General features: G+C 33.1%; 3 protein-coding genes and 1 non-coding gene across 4 annotated transcripts in view; 1 reads left to right on the top strand and 3 right to left on the bottom strand.

The window, feature by feature from the left end:
- Positions 1-440: 440 nt before the first annotated feature.
- Positions 441-512, top strand: TRNAM-CAU (transfer RNA methionine (anticodon CAU)). The gene has a single exon. It is a non-coding gene; the product is annotated as a tRNA-Met (tRNA).
- Positions 513-749: 237 nt separating this feature from the next.
- On the bottom strand, positions 750-1,956 carry LOC132050836 (ethylene-responsive transcription factor ERN2-like). Its single transcript, XM_059442186.1, has one exon. It carries the CDS (start codon positions 1,912-1,914, stop codon positions 919-921), a length of 996 nt encoding a protein of 331 aa, XP_059298169.1. The 5' UTR covers positions 1,915-1,956; the 3' UTR covers positions 750-918.
- Positions 1,957-7,493: 5,537 nt separating this feature from the next.
- Positions 7,494-16,227, bottom strand: part of LOC132049288 (small ribosomal subunit protein eS28-like) — an 83,919-nt gene continuing 75,185 nt past the window's right edge. Inside the window, exons 2-3 of the mRNA XM_059440037.1 lie at positions 9,778-9,807; positions 7,494-7,901 (exon numbers count right to left, since the gene is read on the bottom strand). Of these exons, the coding sequence (XP_059296020.1) occupies positions 7,703-7,900 (198 nt within the window). The 5' untranslated portion in view covers position 7,901; positions 9,778-9,807 and the 3' untranslated portion in view covers positions 7,494-7,702. The remainder of the gene's footprint in view (positions 7,902-9,777; positions 9,808-16,227) is intronic.
- LOC132049284 (IQ domain-containing protein IQM6-like) lies at positions 10,762-15,200 on the bottom strand. Its single transcript, XM_059440032.1, has 8 exons — positions 13,990-15,200; positions 13,801-13,915; positions 13,643-13,708; positions 13,466-13,554; positions 13,283-13,370; positions 12,630-12,869; positions 12,431-12,532; positions 10,762-11,724 (listed from the first exon to the last, which is right to left on the bottom strand). Exons 1-8 carry the CDS (start codon positions 14,562-14,564, stop codon positions 10,993-10,995), a joined length of 2,007 nt encoding a protein of 668 aa, XP_059296015.1. The 5' UTR covers positions 14,565-15,200; the 3' UTR covers positions 10,762-10,992.

Genomic DNA, 16,227 nt, shown 5'->3' with positions numbered 1-16,227 from the left:
GACATTGTTTTCGACGACTGGTGTTGCATAACTAAGGTGGCGGCATTACTTCAAAACTTCGAAGTAAAGTTTGTAACTGTTTCACAACAGGACTAAAATTGATAAAAGGTGGAAAATATAAACTGTTTTTGACGATACTGTCTTCTTTAAGTGGAATTTTCATAGCATATTAACGCAGAAGCAGCTCCGGAGGAAGTTGACATAGGGTAAAAATTTACTTGCACATGGTGTTTACACTAACCCAATATAAGTATTTACACGTGTTTACACACAACTCCTATTACTAAACTATAATTAATTAATATATAATTACACCTTAATTTATGATTTAACCTGATAAATTAGTATGAGTTGATGCGAATGCCGGATAAGATTAGATTCGCGGTACGGGAGCTTCCAGGCAAAGGACTATATTCTGATATGCAAAAAAGTATCAACATATCAGAGTGGCGCAGCGGAAGCGTGGTGGGCCCATAACCCACAGGTCCCAGGATCGAAACCTGGCTCTGATAATTTAGTGAAAAAAGAGTAGCTTCCACTCCCAGCCATCCTTTTTATAGAAAAAACTTTTTTCTCCTTGTTTTAGCTCTTGGCAATCAGTTATAAATTACATATTTACATTTGCCAAAATGAGAATAAAAGAAGAAAACAAGAGATAACATTAGCTTTTGCTCCTAAGCTATTCTATAAATATCAGAAGGAATTGCTTGGACCAATAATAAAGAGATATGCTTATTTAACATATTTTACTCATTCTATATCAAAACAGAGTCTGTCTCTCAAATTTTCTCCTTGTTTTTAGCTCTTGGCAATCAGTATCTTAACTACATTTGCTAAAATGAAAACAAAATAAAACAGGAAAACAAAAGGTAATAGTAGTAACAAAGACCCTTGAAATTTTTAACAATACCAAGAATCCTAAAGGGGATGATAATCCCAAAGAGACTCATATGGATCATGTACAATTTCCATGTAATCTTGAACACCATTCACTGCATAAAGTGATGCTGATATTTGTCTTTCCACTTTCATTACCTCAAATTCTGAAAATCCCATCTCAGTCTTGGTTGGAATATCTAACAATTCTTGAGCAAATTCGAAACCTTCTTCAAAATCCCACGATAATTCTGGCTGTGAAGACGAAAAACAAGAACTTGAGAAACAAGAAGACGTTGGAGACAGCGATGTGCCTATGTCTAAATCAGGCTTGTACAAGTTACTGTCATCAAACAGTTGACTTTCTTGTATAATTTCTTGACCACAAGACATTACTGTTTCATAAAGGTAGCTCCTTTTTGCATTTTCACTAGAAATTGGATCATCAAAATTGCTAATTGGACTAGTAGTAACATTAGTAGTACTTTGAACAAAGTTACTATCAAACAGTTGACCTTCTTGTATGATTTCTTGATCAGTAGAAAGTACTGTTTCATAAAAATAGCTCCTTTGTGCTTTTTCACTAGAAATTGGATCATCACAAGTGCTAATTGGACTAGTTGTCACACTAGTAGTACTCTGAACAGAGTTAGTACTACTTGTGGAATCAGCTAAGCAATGCAGGCTTTTCTGCTTTGCGATTTTCTTGACGTTGAGAAGATTTCTAATCCGGGAAGCAAGAGGGGAATCTTGAGAAACACAAGTAGCAACAAAGTTGGTTCGTGTGTTTGATCCACGAAGAAGAACAGCAGCCTGATCGTAGGCACGGGCAGCTTCCTCTCCAGTTTCGTAAGTTCCAAGCCACATTCTTATCTTTTTTGTTGTGTCTTTAATCTCAGCGACCCATTTTCCTGAAGGCCTTTGTCTTACACCAACAAAATGGTTAGAACCTTTGCTTCTTTTTCTCCCCTTGGATTTGGTTGCTTTGTTAAGTGAAATTGGTTCTGTTTGCTGTTGTTTTTGGAAGTTAATTTCCATTTTAACAAATTTTGAATCAAAAGAAAGAGAAGTGATAGGAGAAACAAGTAGTAGTAGGACTATTGAGAAAGTTGTTTACATGTCTTTGTTCTTTTTGCTGTTTATATATATTATGTTCTGAGATACCTATAATTCAAAAGTTTGCTCCTGTCTTATGTTATGTTGTTTTCTTGTGTTTGTTTTGTAGTAGGTGATATATTCTGATTCTTTTTTTAATCTTCAAATGGAAAGGATTTTAATACTGCAAGTTAACTCATTCCTCTTTTTTTTGTGTAGACCTTTTCTTCTGAATGTAATCAGTATTTGTGACTCTGGTGAATGATTTAACAATGTTGTTACTGTTTCTTATGGTTGGGTTGACTTTCATCCAAAAGTTTGAGTCAATTTCTTGTTGACATGGATACATTCTTAAGTGAATATTGAAAATATCAAAATCCTTAGTTGATTGATTCTTTGTTTGGGTAACGCCAACATCTTGCATATGCCAAGACCCAAAGTGAATAAGTGAAGGGCCCAGGATAGCCTGGTTCGAGTTATGGTCGAACATGGTGCTTGCTTGATGAACTTGATTAAGAAATAAAGTTACGTCCTTGCTATCAGCTATAACTTTTAACATGATCATAAACACTTGATCATAATATTATTTACAATTTGAATTCCGCGAAGTATGCCAAGAATGTCGCATTAAGTCGAGAAATTAGCTTTCAGTTAGATGTCATTTTTAACTACTTATAAATTTTGTCTGCAAAGGCACATTTTCTGTTGAAATGTTTACTAATGAGTGTGGTAAGGAGAGATCGATTTTATGACTTATTATAAATGTTTTTTTTTTATATGACTTTTTTCCAAAAGATTTGGTAAAATACAATACTTACAAGAGAATTGTGTAGGATTATTTTCTTATCTTTAAATTGTAACTATTCGTGGGAGACCATTTTCTCTGGTAGCTTGATTCCAATGTTTGTTAACATCAAAATTAGCCAGAGGTCTCTGCTTCAACTCATATAGGAGTATTTTTTTTTTCAGAATTTGTATCAGACTCCATTGATACTTTTGTCAGAAAACGCCAAATTTGCACTTTTGCTGGAAATCATAATCTATTACAATTTCAAAAGTAGGACTTTTTTGTCCCTCGCCTCAAAATTAAAGGACTAAAGTCGAATATTCTCGTCGAATTATTCTTAAATCTAAATTTAGCTAAATCCTTAAGTTGATTATAATTTATAAGATAAGATTAAACATCTTTTTCAAGTGTTGTCATCCCTAGATTTTTAATATAGTTGAGCCAAAAACGCCGAAGTTTCACTTTTGCTGGGCAATCATAATTTATTACTACTACATTTTAAAAGTGGGTGATAAAGACAAGAAGGTTGCAAATAGCAAGACTAGGAATTAATGATAGTAGATTCCAGTCTAACATTTTCTATAATGCTCCAAAGTTTTCCATTTTTTCCCCGCTTGTTTACAATGTTAATAACTTTTTTTTTTTTTTCAAATAAAACAAACACAAAAAAGGTGAAGATTTTACGCAATTAGCTAGCTGATAGACTAATGGTTATGGCCTAGCTAGCTGATAGACTAATGGTTATATATGTTTATTTAAAGCATTTTTAAAGTTTTTTTAACTGGAAGGTTTTTTTCAAATCAATTTATTCTAAAAAATATTCAAGTGACAACAATATAGTTAATCAATCACGACACTAAAAAAAATTCTTCCTTTTTTTTTTTTTTTTTTTAAAAATACTCCCTCTATCTCAAGTTTTGTGACACAATTTGAATTTTAGGAGTCAAATTTTATTATTTGTATCCTATGTTTATATTTAGAAATTTATTATACAATAATTTTTTAAACAAATTAGCAATAAAACATGATAAAAAATGGGGCCCCAAATATAAAAATATTATAAGTCACAATAATTTTTTAAACAAATTAACAATAAAACATGATAAAAAATGGGGCCCCAAAATTTGAAGTAAATTTGGGGGCAATTAACAACGTCGTTACCTATCTCACAATAATTCTATGTTTATAAAGTTTACTAAATTAGTTGACGTCGTATCTCACAATAATTCTTGAAGTTCAAATTTTGACTCTGCCTGAGGTCATTTTGGTTAAATGTAAAAGTATTATCTGTTCATATGAGTTCGAGCTGCAATAGTATCTTGAAATTTGAATGGTGAAAATATAGAATTGGAATAGCTGATTGGTATTTTTCAAAATTAAGACAGTTGGATTTGATAAAGGAGCAAAATAACTTAGTCCTTGGAATCCTTCTAAGGTAAATTTGAGGCCTTGTAGATAATCCAAATACAAAAAAGTTTCAAGATTAAGTTGTTTTAGAGATTTTTTATATTTTGTAGTTGGGGGTTGGAAGGGGTCAGATTAGTTTTAATTAAATATTTGTTTAAATTAACTAAGAGATGACGATGGAACTAAATTAATTAGACAACATAATCGTGCAAGCTGCCCTTATTTCATCAACCCCAAAAATTCTCTTTTTTGTTACATTCAAAGATACCATCAATCCTTTGGCCAAGAAACGCCAAATTTGCACTTTTTGCTATCATAATCTATTATTCCCTCCGTTTCATATTACTTGTTCACTTTTCTTTTTTTAAAAGTCAAACTATAGAAACATTGATCAATAATTTGATATATATTTTTTCACCACATTAATATGAGAAGAATTGCAACTTATAGTATTTTTCGTGTAGTTTTTATATGTTCAAATTATAATTCTAAAATATTGAATTGATCTAATCTAATTTAGCTCCGAAAATTAGTCGACTCAGCTCTCGAAAAGCGAAATAGGACAACTAATGTGAAACAGAGAGAGTACAATCTCAAAAGTAGACATTTTCTCCTAAAAATTCAAAGGCCTAAAGTGGAATACTCTCTTGAATTCTTCGTAAATCTTCATTAGCTAAATAATTAAGGCGATTATATAAGAGAAGATTAAACATCATTTTCAAATATTGTCATTCCAAGATTTTTAATTTAGTTGAACCATAATCATACATACCTCAAAATATGCCCCTTTGGTATTAGCTATCATAATCCTTTGCCAAAGGATGCCAAATTTTCACTTTTGATGGGCAATTATAATAACCTATTTTGTAACATCCCTTGATGAGCTAATACAAAAGGGGCATAGTTTGCGTTAGTACAATCATGGCTCAATTAAATTAAAATTTTGGAATGACAACACTTGAAAAAGATGTTTAATCTTCTCTTATAATTTATAATCGCCTTTTTTTTTTTTTTTTTATAATCATCTTAAGGAATTAGCTAAAGAATATGACGAATAATTCGAGAGAATATTCCTTTTTAGCCCTTGAATTTTGGGGTGAGGGACAAAAGGCCTTCTTTTGAAATTGTAATAGATTATTGACAGCAAAAAGTGCAAATTTGGCGTTTTTTGGCAAAAGGATCGATGGAATCTTTATTGTAACAAAAAAGAGCATTTTTTTTTTTTTTGGGCGATGAAACAAGAGCAGCTTGCACGATTACATTGTCTAATTAAATTAGTTCCATCATTATCACTTAGTTAATTTAAATAGTATAATTAATTAATGCTTTTAAATTTTACCAAAATTTCCTCCCTTAATCAAGTTATTCATACTTAAGGGTCCTTTTGGACATTGAAATCATTTTCTTGTTTTCCAAAAGAAAAAAAAAAATCAAATATTATTTGGTTATATATTGAAATCATTTTGGGTTAATGAGCTTTTTCAAGTTTGAAAAAGTGATTTGACTAGTTTTTTAAGTGAATTTTTTCCACCTCACAAAACTTCAACTTTTTTTCATGTGAAATGCATGTCAAACACAATTTCAACTTTTAAATATCATTTTTTTACTTCAACTTTAACATAGATCTTCTTTTTCACGTTTCAACCAATTTACCTGCTCACAAAACTTCAAAATTTTTTTCAAATTAAATGTATGTCAAACACAATTTCAACTTTCAAATACCATTTTTCAACTTCGAATTCAAAAGATATCTTTTTTTCAAGTTTCAACCAAATCAAAAGCCTAACTTAAACATGTACTATTTTTCACTAGGTTAAGCGCTTGATGGTATCTGTCCTGTTGGATCATTTGTTGTGTCATTGTAATTTATTAGTGCACCAATTTTAGCAAGTCCGAATTTAAATTTTATAAGTTCTAAAATTTAAGATAATAATATCATATGTCAGTAATTGAGTTTTAAATTTTATTTTTACACTACCTAGAAGATATCTAAATACAAATACATGATTTAAACTAAAGTTTATGAATTTGACCGAATCCACCGCACTTGACCATTAGTCCATTTGCTAAATAGTTGCCTAAAATCTTCACCTTTAGTTTTTTCTTTTGTTAACAAAAAAAAAAAAAAGTTAATATAACATTGTAACCAAGCAGGGATAAAAATTGAAAACTTCTGAGCATTACCAAAAAAATATTGATTGGAATATATATATATATACCATCATCAATCTACAGTCTTGCTATTTGCAACCTTCTTGTCTCACTTTTAAATTTGCAATAGCAATAGGTTTTCTTTATTTCCAATCTGCAATGCGATATTTGGACTATTTTAGAACACTAAGAATATTTCATTCTGAATTACAACATAAGAAACTTCAAAGTTATAAAATCAATCAATAGAAAAACTGGTTAAAATAGCATTATCAATATGATTTATCCCACATTAAATGATCTAGATTAATGCCACACGATATTTTTATTTAGTTATCGTTGTTATTTCATTTAACTTAACGATTACATTATTATCAAGTTTCCGTCATATATCTCTGATTAATCATAAATTTGTCACTAAAAACTACATCAAATTTACAGACCAGTATTTCTTTTAATCCATGCAAAAAATGGACGTTCATCTCAATAAATAAATTGTAAGGAAAACCTTTTCGAACATGACCTTATCAAAAAGGATACTGACATATGATTCATTGCCTACAAACACTCAAAAGATTTATTGCCTCGGGTAAAGAATGCTGGAAGCATTGGAATGAACAAAACCCTTCCATCCTTAAATAAAAGTCTCAACTCTCAAGTTTTAAACCATGGGAATGAAGGCGCCCCCGGTATAAGCAAAAGAAAGAATTAGTAAGAGCCCATTTGGATTGACTTATAAGTTGATCAAACTAGCTTATCAATCATTTTCAACTTATTTGAATGTTTAGCAAAAATAAAAAACTTAAATTAAGTTAAAAAATACTTAAAATAAACCAAAATCAAAAAATTACTCAACTCCAACTTTTTTTTTTTTTTGGCTTAAAAGCCATTTTAATTTAACCAACAACTTTACCCTTCCTTATATTTTTTATTAATTCCAATATTACTCGAACTTCTAAAACCCTTTAAACACTTTTATCCAAACACGTAACTGCTTATTTATAAAATAACTTTCAACACTTCAAAAGTTCTTTAAGCACTTAAGCTTAAAAGCCACTTTTTTTCGGCTAATCCAAACGGGCTCTAAAAGTTACTGAAAGAAGGGTCATACAGCCAGCACATACTAGCATCGTATGAAGTTCAAAACAGCCAAGAATAGAATCAATAATAAGAAAGCTAGACAGCAATCACAACATTTTCCCATAATAACTTGCAATAGACAGAAAATTACTCAAGCCTCATGGTTAAAAGCATCACCAAACCAATCTAAATATATGCTAGTACACACTAGTCATGAAAATAAAACCAAGCATTTAATATTGGAGAAAACTAAACAATAGTCATCACAGTATCAAGGTAAACAAAACCATCTCCACAATTAATTGCTCAACGCAACCTCCTGGCTTCCCTCTCGGACTCGAGCAGTGTTAGAACATCTCCCTCTCTGACTGGTCCCTTGACGTTTCTCATGATAAACCTGTTCTGGTCATCAAGAAACTTGACTCTGACCTGAGTCACCTGTCCTCTGGATCCGGTACGACCCATCACTTTCACCACAATGGCGTGCTTGGTTGCAGATTCCATTCTGGAGATGCATTAAACATATTTGTAAGAAGCAATGATTGGAGGAAATAACAAAAAGACTGAATGGAGCAACAGCAGATATCCCCAACAATTCATGCCAAAGCCAATGAAGTAATTAAGCCTTCATGTTCAATAGTATTAAAGCATAAGATGTAATTGCAAACAACCATTTTCTAGTTCAAAGACGCAGACTATATATGAAAGTAAAGAAAACCTGGACATTAGAAATTCAGAAAAAAATTAGTAGCAAATAACTTTTAACTTTTCGAGAGAAAGGATTCCCAAAATCTGTAGCGGCTAACGCATTTGACTCTATTGGAGACAAACATTTTCCAGTTCAAAGAGAAATACTCATTAACAAAAAACCCTAGACATCAAAACAAAGAAGCGCAGCTTCTGCAACCACTTTCCCTCGACATGCTCTCCAAATCGATATCATTCAACAAAACGGCGACACAGGGCTGAGATTTTTATGGAAGTACAGAAGATTGTTTTTTGCTGTTGGACACACAGCTGTTTACTTTGTTTTTTTGAGCAGGAACAGTCAAAATTTAAAAAATGTAATGGCGTTTGGAGGCGAATTTGTGAACGAAACAGTCTTAAGAGGGAAACTTCTGAAAAGCAAAAATTGGCTCAAAAAAAAGAACAAAAATCAGTTTCAGAAGCATAAACCCACTTAGAACTGCAACAAATCCGTACTATGATGCCATTTTTTCTGTTTAAGGCTTTAGATTTGCAGGGCACCCCACAGAAAACCTGTAGATATTTCAGAGCCATAATTCAGTAGCTCTCCCCTATTTGCAACCCAAAGCCCTTCCCAGTTCATCTGAACTTAGAATTTATTCATAAATTAAAACCCAACTGAAGATTAGAAAAGGAAAGACAAAAAAAAATAGACGATGTTACAGAAGAAAATGAAGATGCATTCCGCTGTAAATACATCAGAACGTTTCGGAACCACAACCAGGTTTAGAATGGTGCTAACTTGCTTATCACACAACTGTTTACTTGTATTCGTATGATAAGTACATTGGCATGGAAAATCTTGCTTTCAATCAAACTTCCAACTTTTAACCATGCTACAGCCTACATGGATTTAGACTGCCTTAGCACACCTAAATGGGTACTGGACTCTTCATGATACATAAAAAGCTAGTTATTACTAGAGTGGTAATCAGGGCGAGCACTTTGTGTGGATTCTTCATCATACACTAAAATTGTATATAAGAAAAAACAACAAAATACAGGTTTGTATAACAGCCATATTATGATTCCCCAAAATTGAGTCAAGCAGGCAAATCCACAAAAAAGTGACAATGACATTCTTTTACACCATCAGAATCAACTTAATTTTTCACAGCTTAGGAGCCATCACGCCGAAGCTCAACGCAAAGTCCATAAATTCACAATTATCTCATACACCCATTGCAAAAACCAGACAACCTAATAATCTCACACATAGACAACCCCAATAACAATCCAAATAAAGTATTCCACTCAACTACAAGCAGAAAGTGCGCATATTTGTCTGTTAATAAGTAAATCTAATGACCCATTAAAGGAAAGCTAAAAAACATAGACAAAGACCATCAACAGCTTAAATTACTAATGATATCACAGCATTGAACATGACCAAGTAAATATAACTTATTAGTATACAAGCACCAATGTGGAAACAAATTTAACCCATGGTAAATCTGACTGAAAAGAAAGGGCTTTGTAATTAATCATTAGGTTTCCAGGGAATTGACAGTCACAGCTTAAAGCCATTATTAGATGAAGCAGATTTAGTAAACACAACATTATAGTCCAATTCATTGCAAGAAGAAAAACAAAAGATAACGATTATTGTGTAATTAGTGAAAGGAGAAACATACATTTTTTATTGCGTCAAAATCGAAGCTGAAATTCGCTGGAGAGTTAGCGGCGTAGTGAGGTTTGGGTTTGGTGTTAAATTTATAGCAGCAAATTAGGTATTCAAGGGCTATATGGTTTTACCCGGCCCACAAGAATAAATTGGGCTTGGGCCACATGTACATATGTTTCTTTCTTTAGAAAAATAAAAATGGAAGAGGGAGATGGCTGATTTACCAAATGTTCTTTTTCAGGGCACTATTTATATTTTATTTATTTCAAATATTAAAAGTAACGTAAATATAACCCTTTAAAAACTATTTCTTTTTGAACAATATTAGGCTTGCTTCTAATGTTTGCTCATATATTGTTCAACCTTATAAACAAAATATTAGATTGTAATCTAGTAGTAGCTTAAATTTTTAGACCGTTGTCTAACATTTTCTCATAAGATTTTGCGTTTGATAGATCCATAAACTGTGGTCTAAAAGGTCCATAAGTTACAAGAAAAATATATATAATAAAAGGATCATTTACTAAAGGTAGGCATGCTAGAGCCGCAGTGATGAGACAAGACTTTCACTATGAGGAGTCAAAATATAATTTACAATGTAATTTTCTAGAGAAGAGGTGTCAATTGACTCCCCCGGACAAAGTGGCTCCGCCCTTAGGTGGAGGAGCAACTCTACCATTTTTCCGAAGGATGGAAACTTCCAACAATCTTTTTTTGTCTTATTAAATAAAGAAAAAAAGGGAAAAAAAGATTGTTGGAAGTTTCCATCCTTTGGAACAATGGTAGAGTTCTGATATATACTTTTGCAATTTTAGCAGAAAGCCATCTCACCAAACTATGCATCTCAAAATTTGCAATTTCCCACACTTTGTACATAAGAGTATTTGAATCAAGATATTCAAATGTTCCAAAGTCTCTATAATTCTTAAAGGTGAAACAAAACAAGTAATCATATGATGATATGAACACTAGAGAGATAGAGGAGAATTCTGACTGATAAAGAACTTTGACAGAATTCATTTGATCTTTTTTATGTGTATCTACAAAAGAATGAATGTATCCTACTTTACAAATGTATAGGAGTTGTCAAATATGATCAAGAAAAAAAATGATGATAAAGTTGCTACTTTTCAATTGAAAGAACTACTGAAGGGCAGAAACTTTGCTACTTCAGGAAAAAAAAAAAAGGAAAAAAGTACTGTAAGAATGATTTAGTTTCTCCTAACTAATAATCACAATATTTTCGCATCTCTTCTACTAGTGGGGCTGATTGAAAAAATACCGCCGATTCAGAACCATAACGTCTTCTGCCTTCAGTTGCTTCTATGGAAAAGATGGTAGGAGTATGAGGTCGAGCAGATTTCGGTGGAGTTAGAGATGTAGTTCTTGGAGAAAAATACACCTCATCTATAACACGAAATTGGAGCTCTGTTGGATAGTCCCTCATACATCCGATCCGAGGTCCAGCTCCCGTTGTCCATCTACAAGATAATTGATGAGCTAGTTGGAACGACTTCGTTCTCTTATGTGTATTTATTCTCTTCATTATCTTTTCTGTAGGGATAGTCTCTTCATAATCTTCTTCAGTTTCATCATCAAATAAATTCTGCTTTGAAACCGAAAGCTCTGTATCTGATAAATATTCTTCCGCTGTTTCATATCCATCTACTGGAGTATCCAAAGGCTCTGGTTTTGAGAATAACTCAAACATGTCTTCCCTTAGTGGTATTTGGACTACAATTTTGGGTCGTAATCCTTGGGATCGCCTTGACAATGGAACTGAATTTTCTGCATCCTTGCAATATTTTGTAGTAGAATCAGTCTGCTTCTTGTCTGAGCATTTGGTGTTGCTCTCTTCATTGGATTGGCTAAAATCTGGTGCGGATAAGCTGTTACGAAGGCCAAAACCACCGTCTTTCCTAATAAAGGGTCCTTCCTCCCCATCACTCGGATATTTCTGCAACAAAAAAAAAAAGGAGAAATTTATATACTCATATAATAAATGTGATAGGTATTCCAACCACGTTGTTATTTGCATGAAGACTTTCTAATTAGCTTGACGGTTGCTTTTCTTGGACAAAAGCTCTTATGCTAATGCCAGTCCCAAACACTAACTTCGTTTACAAGACAAACTTCTATTGTGATTATACAGTGTGTCTTTGTTTCTAAGGGTGTCGTTTGGACATGTGATTTCAAATCTGTGTTTGCTTGAAGTTCTGATTTCAAATCCCAAATTCACCTCAAAGGTAGAATTTCAACTTCGGATTTGTGATTCCAAATTTTCTAAAATTTAAAACTTGGCCCATAATTTTAGATTGTGGGAAAAAAGACCCATCTTTATTACAAAAGTAATTACCCAACTCCCACTTTGCCAACCCACTTTCCCTTTTCCATAAAACACAACCAAAAATCAGTTGGTGCTACTGCAAGAAATCCATTGTTCATCGCTAAGTTAGGGGGAGGGTACAATTTGATTTCAAATCTTTGTTTGCAAAACTTATGACCAAACACATTACAACTTTCAAATCAACCTTCACCCATATCAATAATTTCAAATCATGACTTCAAGTTCATGTCCAAACGCCTACTTAAGTTTTGATCATTTAAGAGGAATGTTGCATCCTGTCTTGGGGGAAGGGAAGAAGAGAACTGATGTGTGCTACCTGAATAATAGTGACATCAATGTTGTGTTGCTCAAGATATGTCATAAATTCTTCAAAATTCTCCCTTGTAGGGAGATAATGTCCACTGTGTGGCCAGACAGCCTAGATTACACGAAAAGGTTATATTCATTAAAACTAACTTCAAGAAAAAGCTTGTTGCGGGTTTGGCAAAATTATAACATTTTACTGGATATGTTACCTTTAGAATACCATCTTCTATCACTAATCTGCCTGCAGATAATGTGGCTCCACCAGCTAAGAAACTTGAATGCTGAAAAGTTCCTTTTTGCTTCATCCCAATGTACAAGTCCTTCGACACGCTTAGAACAAAGATCCACTTTGCTTCTTCTGGTCCTCCCATCGTATCAAGAAGCCTCCCGCTCTGCTTGTAGATGAATTTTCCACCCACAATTACAACTTCATATGCCTCCCTCTCTACCTGTAATTATTTATAACTGGTGAGTTGCATTAACCATGTATTCTTGACATTTCTTCTTACTTCATGCAGTTGAAGAATTATAATCTCCTCAGAAGTGCAAATACTTGTTTCTGAATTTTACAAAGAAAGTTAAACATTTAACGTTTCCACACATCAAATGTAAAGTAGCATTACTCATATATCAAACAATATACTCTCAGAACTGAACAAAAAGCCATTAGTTGAACCATCACAAGTATCTAATATCCATTATGCATAACTTATGTTTTTTGTTACAATTTTCAAATTGAATCTAAAAAATCCATTTGCGGATCCTTGCATAAATATCATAAATGGATAAACAAGCGTAGATTTGAACACCTTTTTTGTCACATAATAAACTTTATGCCCTACAGAAAGAAGACAAAACTCACTGGACCAAGATACTTGATGCATTGTTGATGAAGTTTTGATCTAGGGCACTTCTCAAGATTTACTTCTTTACCTTCACCTATGTCCAGCCTGCAACATTAGATAGTAAAACGTCTAATTTAGTGAAGTTGAAATTGGAGTCAAGTTGTTAATTTGAATTACTTGTTGATCCAAGAAAATCTCACCAATAGAAGAAAGGTTGTTTACTGTCAGCTTGGAGCCACTTGGTGTAATAAAATTGAAGATTATGGCCATAGCGATGTCGAGGATCAATCTGTTTTCACATTCAAATCAACGAAAGTCTCATAAAAATGAGAATTCATGACATTGTTATGTAAACTGTGTGGGGAAACTGTACTTACTGCTTCAAGCCAATGCTGTAAAGCAAGCTTACAAGCCTTTTCATCTTTTGACAGACCTTTACCGACCTACCAACACAGATAAAGTCCTAATTATAGCACAACTTAAATAAGGATTCTGAAATGGAGTTTGTAAATAGTAAAATCAAATCAACCCGTACCTTAGCAGCTCTTGTTAAAGCTCTTGACCAACGAGAAAAAGCAGTTTGGGGTTTCTGAATGTCAAAGAATGATATAGAACTATGCTTGAGTTCAACGGAATCTAAAACCTTCCACCTGTAAATTACACTCAAAATCAAGAACAAATAGAATACACATTAAGGCAAGAAATAATGTTTAGACTACTATACCATCTCTGCTCAACCAGAATAGCACAATCCGCTAGTCGTCTTCGAGTACGAAAACTTTTGTAAGTCTTCTGCAACTTTACTGCAGCCTCATCTCTTTGTTTCTCAGGTACTAATGGAATCAATTTAGTATTTTCATCAGGCATGCTATGCGTTTTTTTAGAAATATCTTCACTGCTCGTAAGGCTGTCTGATCGACTCATCGTCTTATCCTCCTTATCAAAAGCAGGAGACATCAGCCCGATCCTGGCCTCTAATTCTCTCCTTTTATAGCTAAGAGTTCCTTCAAGCATCATTTTCCCAGAACTGTGAGACTTCTGCATTTTTGACTGCTGAGGATTTTGGTCATTGTTGGAATTAATAGGCGGTAACGTACTCCGTGTACCATCACTTCCGAAACTTAGAGTTCTCACTAAATAAGACTCGAATTTACTATCTGAATCGTCAAAATTGGCAAAAGGACATGAATATGTTATTCCCATCTCACTGTCAAAAAATTTATGGGATGTCCTACACTGATTGAAATTCCCAGAAAACAAGAAAAAGAAATTAATTCTGCAAAAGTAAAGATAATGCATCAGACATTAATTTCATCAATGCTAATAAAAATAAAATTACCCCACTACTCTATGTACTTGGTATATCAGAAAAACTACAATAGACCCCGAGCCAGATGCTCAACTTGATTCCAGATAATACCCTAAAGAGAGCAACATTACCAAAGAAACATAGAGTATACATAACCTCGAAAGAGAAAGAGAATAAGAGGAAAGCCTAAAGGGTATGACATTACAATTTGCAAAAGATGTTAGAACCCAACTTAGAGTGAAACAAACCCACAAGTCTGATATGCTATGTCAACCTCCTCATTTAGGTGTAATGAACAAAAGAAAAAGCTAATCACGTCGAGACAGAAGAAGGTTTTGAATTTGGCTTACAAGATTGGATTCAATATGAATGCCTCAATAACGCGATAAAAAATATGTTGTTCCTAAATAAAAATTTCATGGTAAGCAACTACAATGTCCGGAATGTAAAATTTTGAGATCCATTTCGACAGATAACCACTTTCTTTATATGGCACTGGACTGTTTAATCCAATGCATATCAGAAATTATTCATTCCAGGAAATTTCAACCAAAGTACATAGAAGCAATATAGCAAAATTCATTGCCCCTTTTCTGAAAAATAAGCAAACAAAATGCAGAATTTCATGTCTGAGGCAGCAGGTACCCGGTATAATAGTCCAGGTGTGCAAGCTGGCCTGAGCACCACCGTCATTGAAAAAAATGCAGAACACCATGAATGATGGAGAATATGTGTTTTCTCAAGGAATGTGACAGGTTTAAGACAACAGAAGATCCACTACAGAATTAAAAGATTGAATATGATACCATGACTATGATTTTTGGAATATACAGGTTGGAGTCAAACCTAACTCCTCCATCACGATGATGGAACCTTATTTAAAAAAAAAAAATGATAAAACCATGAATCAAGAAGAAGTTTAAAAAATGTACAGATGATACTATTCCATCAGAGCAACACAATGCAATGCTAAAGACGCAATCTCTTCACAATAAAACAAGAAATAAAGGAAAAGGATGCACAGCTTTACCAACCACAATACCTATGAAAATGACAAATTAAGTACTAACACATATCACAATTCACCATAAAACAAGAAATGCATTAAGAGAGTACAACATTTTACCTACCTATGAGAATGATAAATTAAGTAACACACATCATAATAGAACAAGACATAAAAAGGGTACAAAAATTTCACCTTTTCTAATACAAAAATGTCCAACCTTGAAAGAAAAAGCTTGAATCTTGTGAAGCAAATGGGAATGAATAGAACAAAAGAAAGGGCAAAATAAGAAAACCAAGAAAGAGAAAAAAATAATTTTGGTTGAGGAAATGGAGACTAATTTGAGAGAGACCGCAAAATATGGGGATTTGAAGGAGAATTTTGGGCTAAACAAAACTAAGGAAAAACAATGGCCATTTGTCTCTCTCTTTGCATGTGTTATGCTTTTTTCTTGCTCACAGTCCACAGACTCACTAATTATTGTATTGAGAAAATCAAAATGTATGTTGACTGTCCTTTGCTTATTCAGTCCAACAATTAAAACCATATTTATAGGAGATGGAAATAGAGAGAAGAATATAAAAATTGTCAGATAGCATAATATAGTGAGTGTAATATAGATTAGACACTTTACAACTAGGTGTCGT

The sequence above is a fragment of the Lycium ferocissimum genome, chromosome 3 (assembly GCF_029784015.1).
Source record: "Lycium ferocissimum isolate CSIRO_LF1 chromosome 3, AGI_CSIRO_Lferr_CH_V1, whole genome shotgun sequence".
NCBI classification, from domain to species: domain Eukaryota; kingdom Viridiplantae; phylum Streptophyta; class Magnoliopsida; order Solanales; family Solanaceae; genus Lycium; species Lycium ferocissimum.
Note: the sequence above shows the minus strand (reverse complement) of the source record. Positions and strands in the feature narration are given on the sequence as shown.

Bases quoted from the DNA above. Each gene is read 5' to 3' on its own strand.
- LOC132049284 (XM_059440032.1), bottom strand. From the start codon at position 14,564: ATGCATTATCTTTACTTTTGCAGAATTAATTTCTTTTTCTTGTTTTCT. The intron at 13,371-13,465 runs GTGAGATTTTCT...CTAATGTTGCAG, and splicing joins AAACAACCTTTCTTCTATTG to GCTGGACATAGGTGAAGGTA. The intron at 12,870-13,282 runs GTGAGTTTTGTC...AAATAATTACAG, and splicing joins GCATCAAGTATCTTGGTCCA to GTAGAGAGGGAGGCATATGA.
- LOC132050836 (XM_059442186.1), bottom strand. From the start codon at position 1,914: ATGGAAATTAACTTCCAAAAACAACAGCAAACAGAACCAATTTCACTT.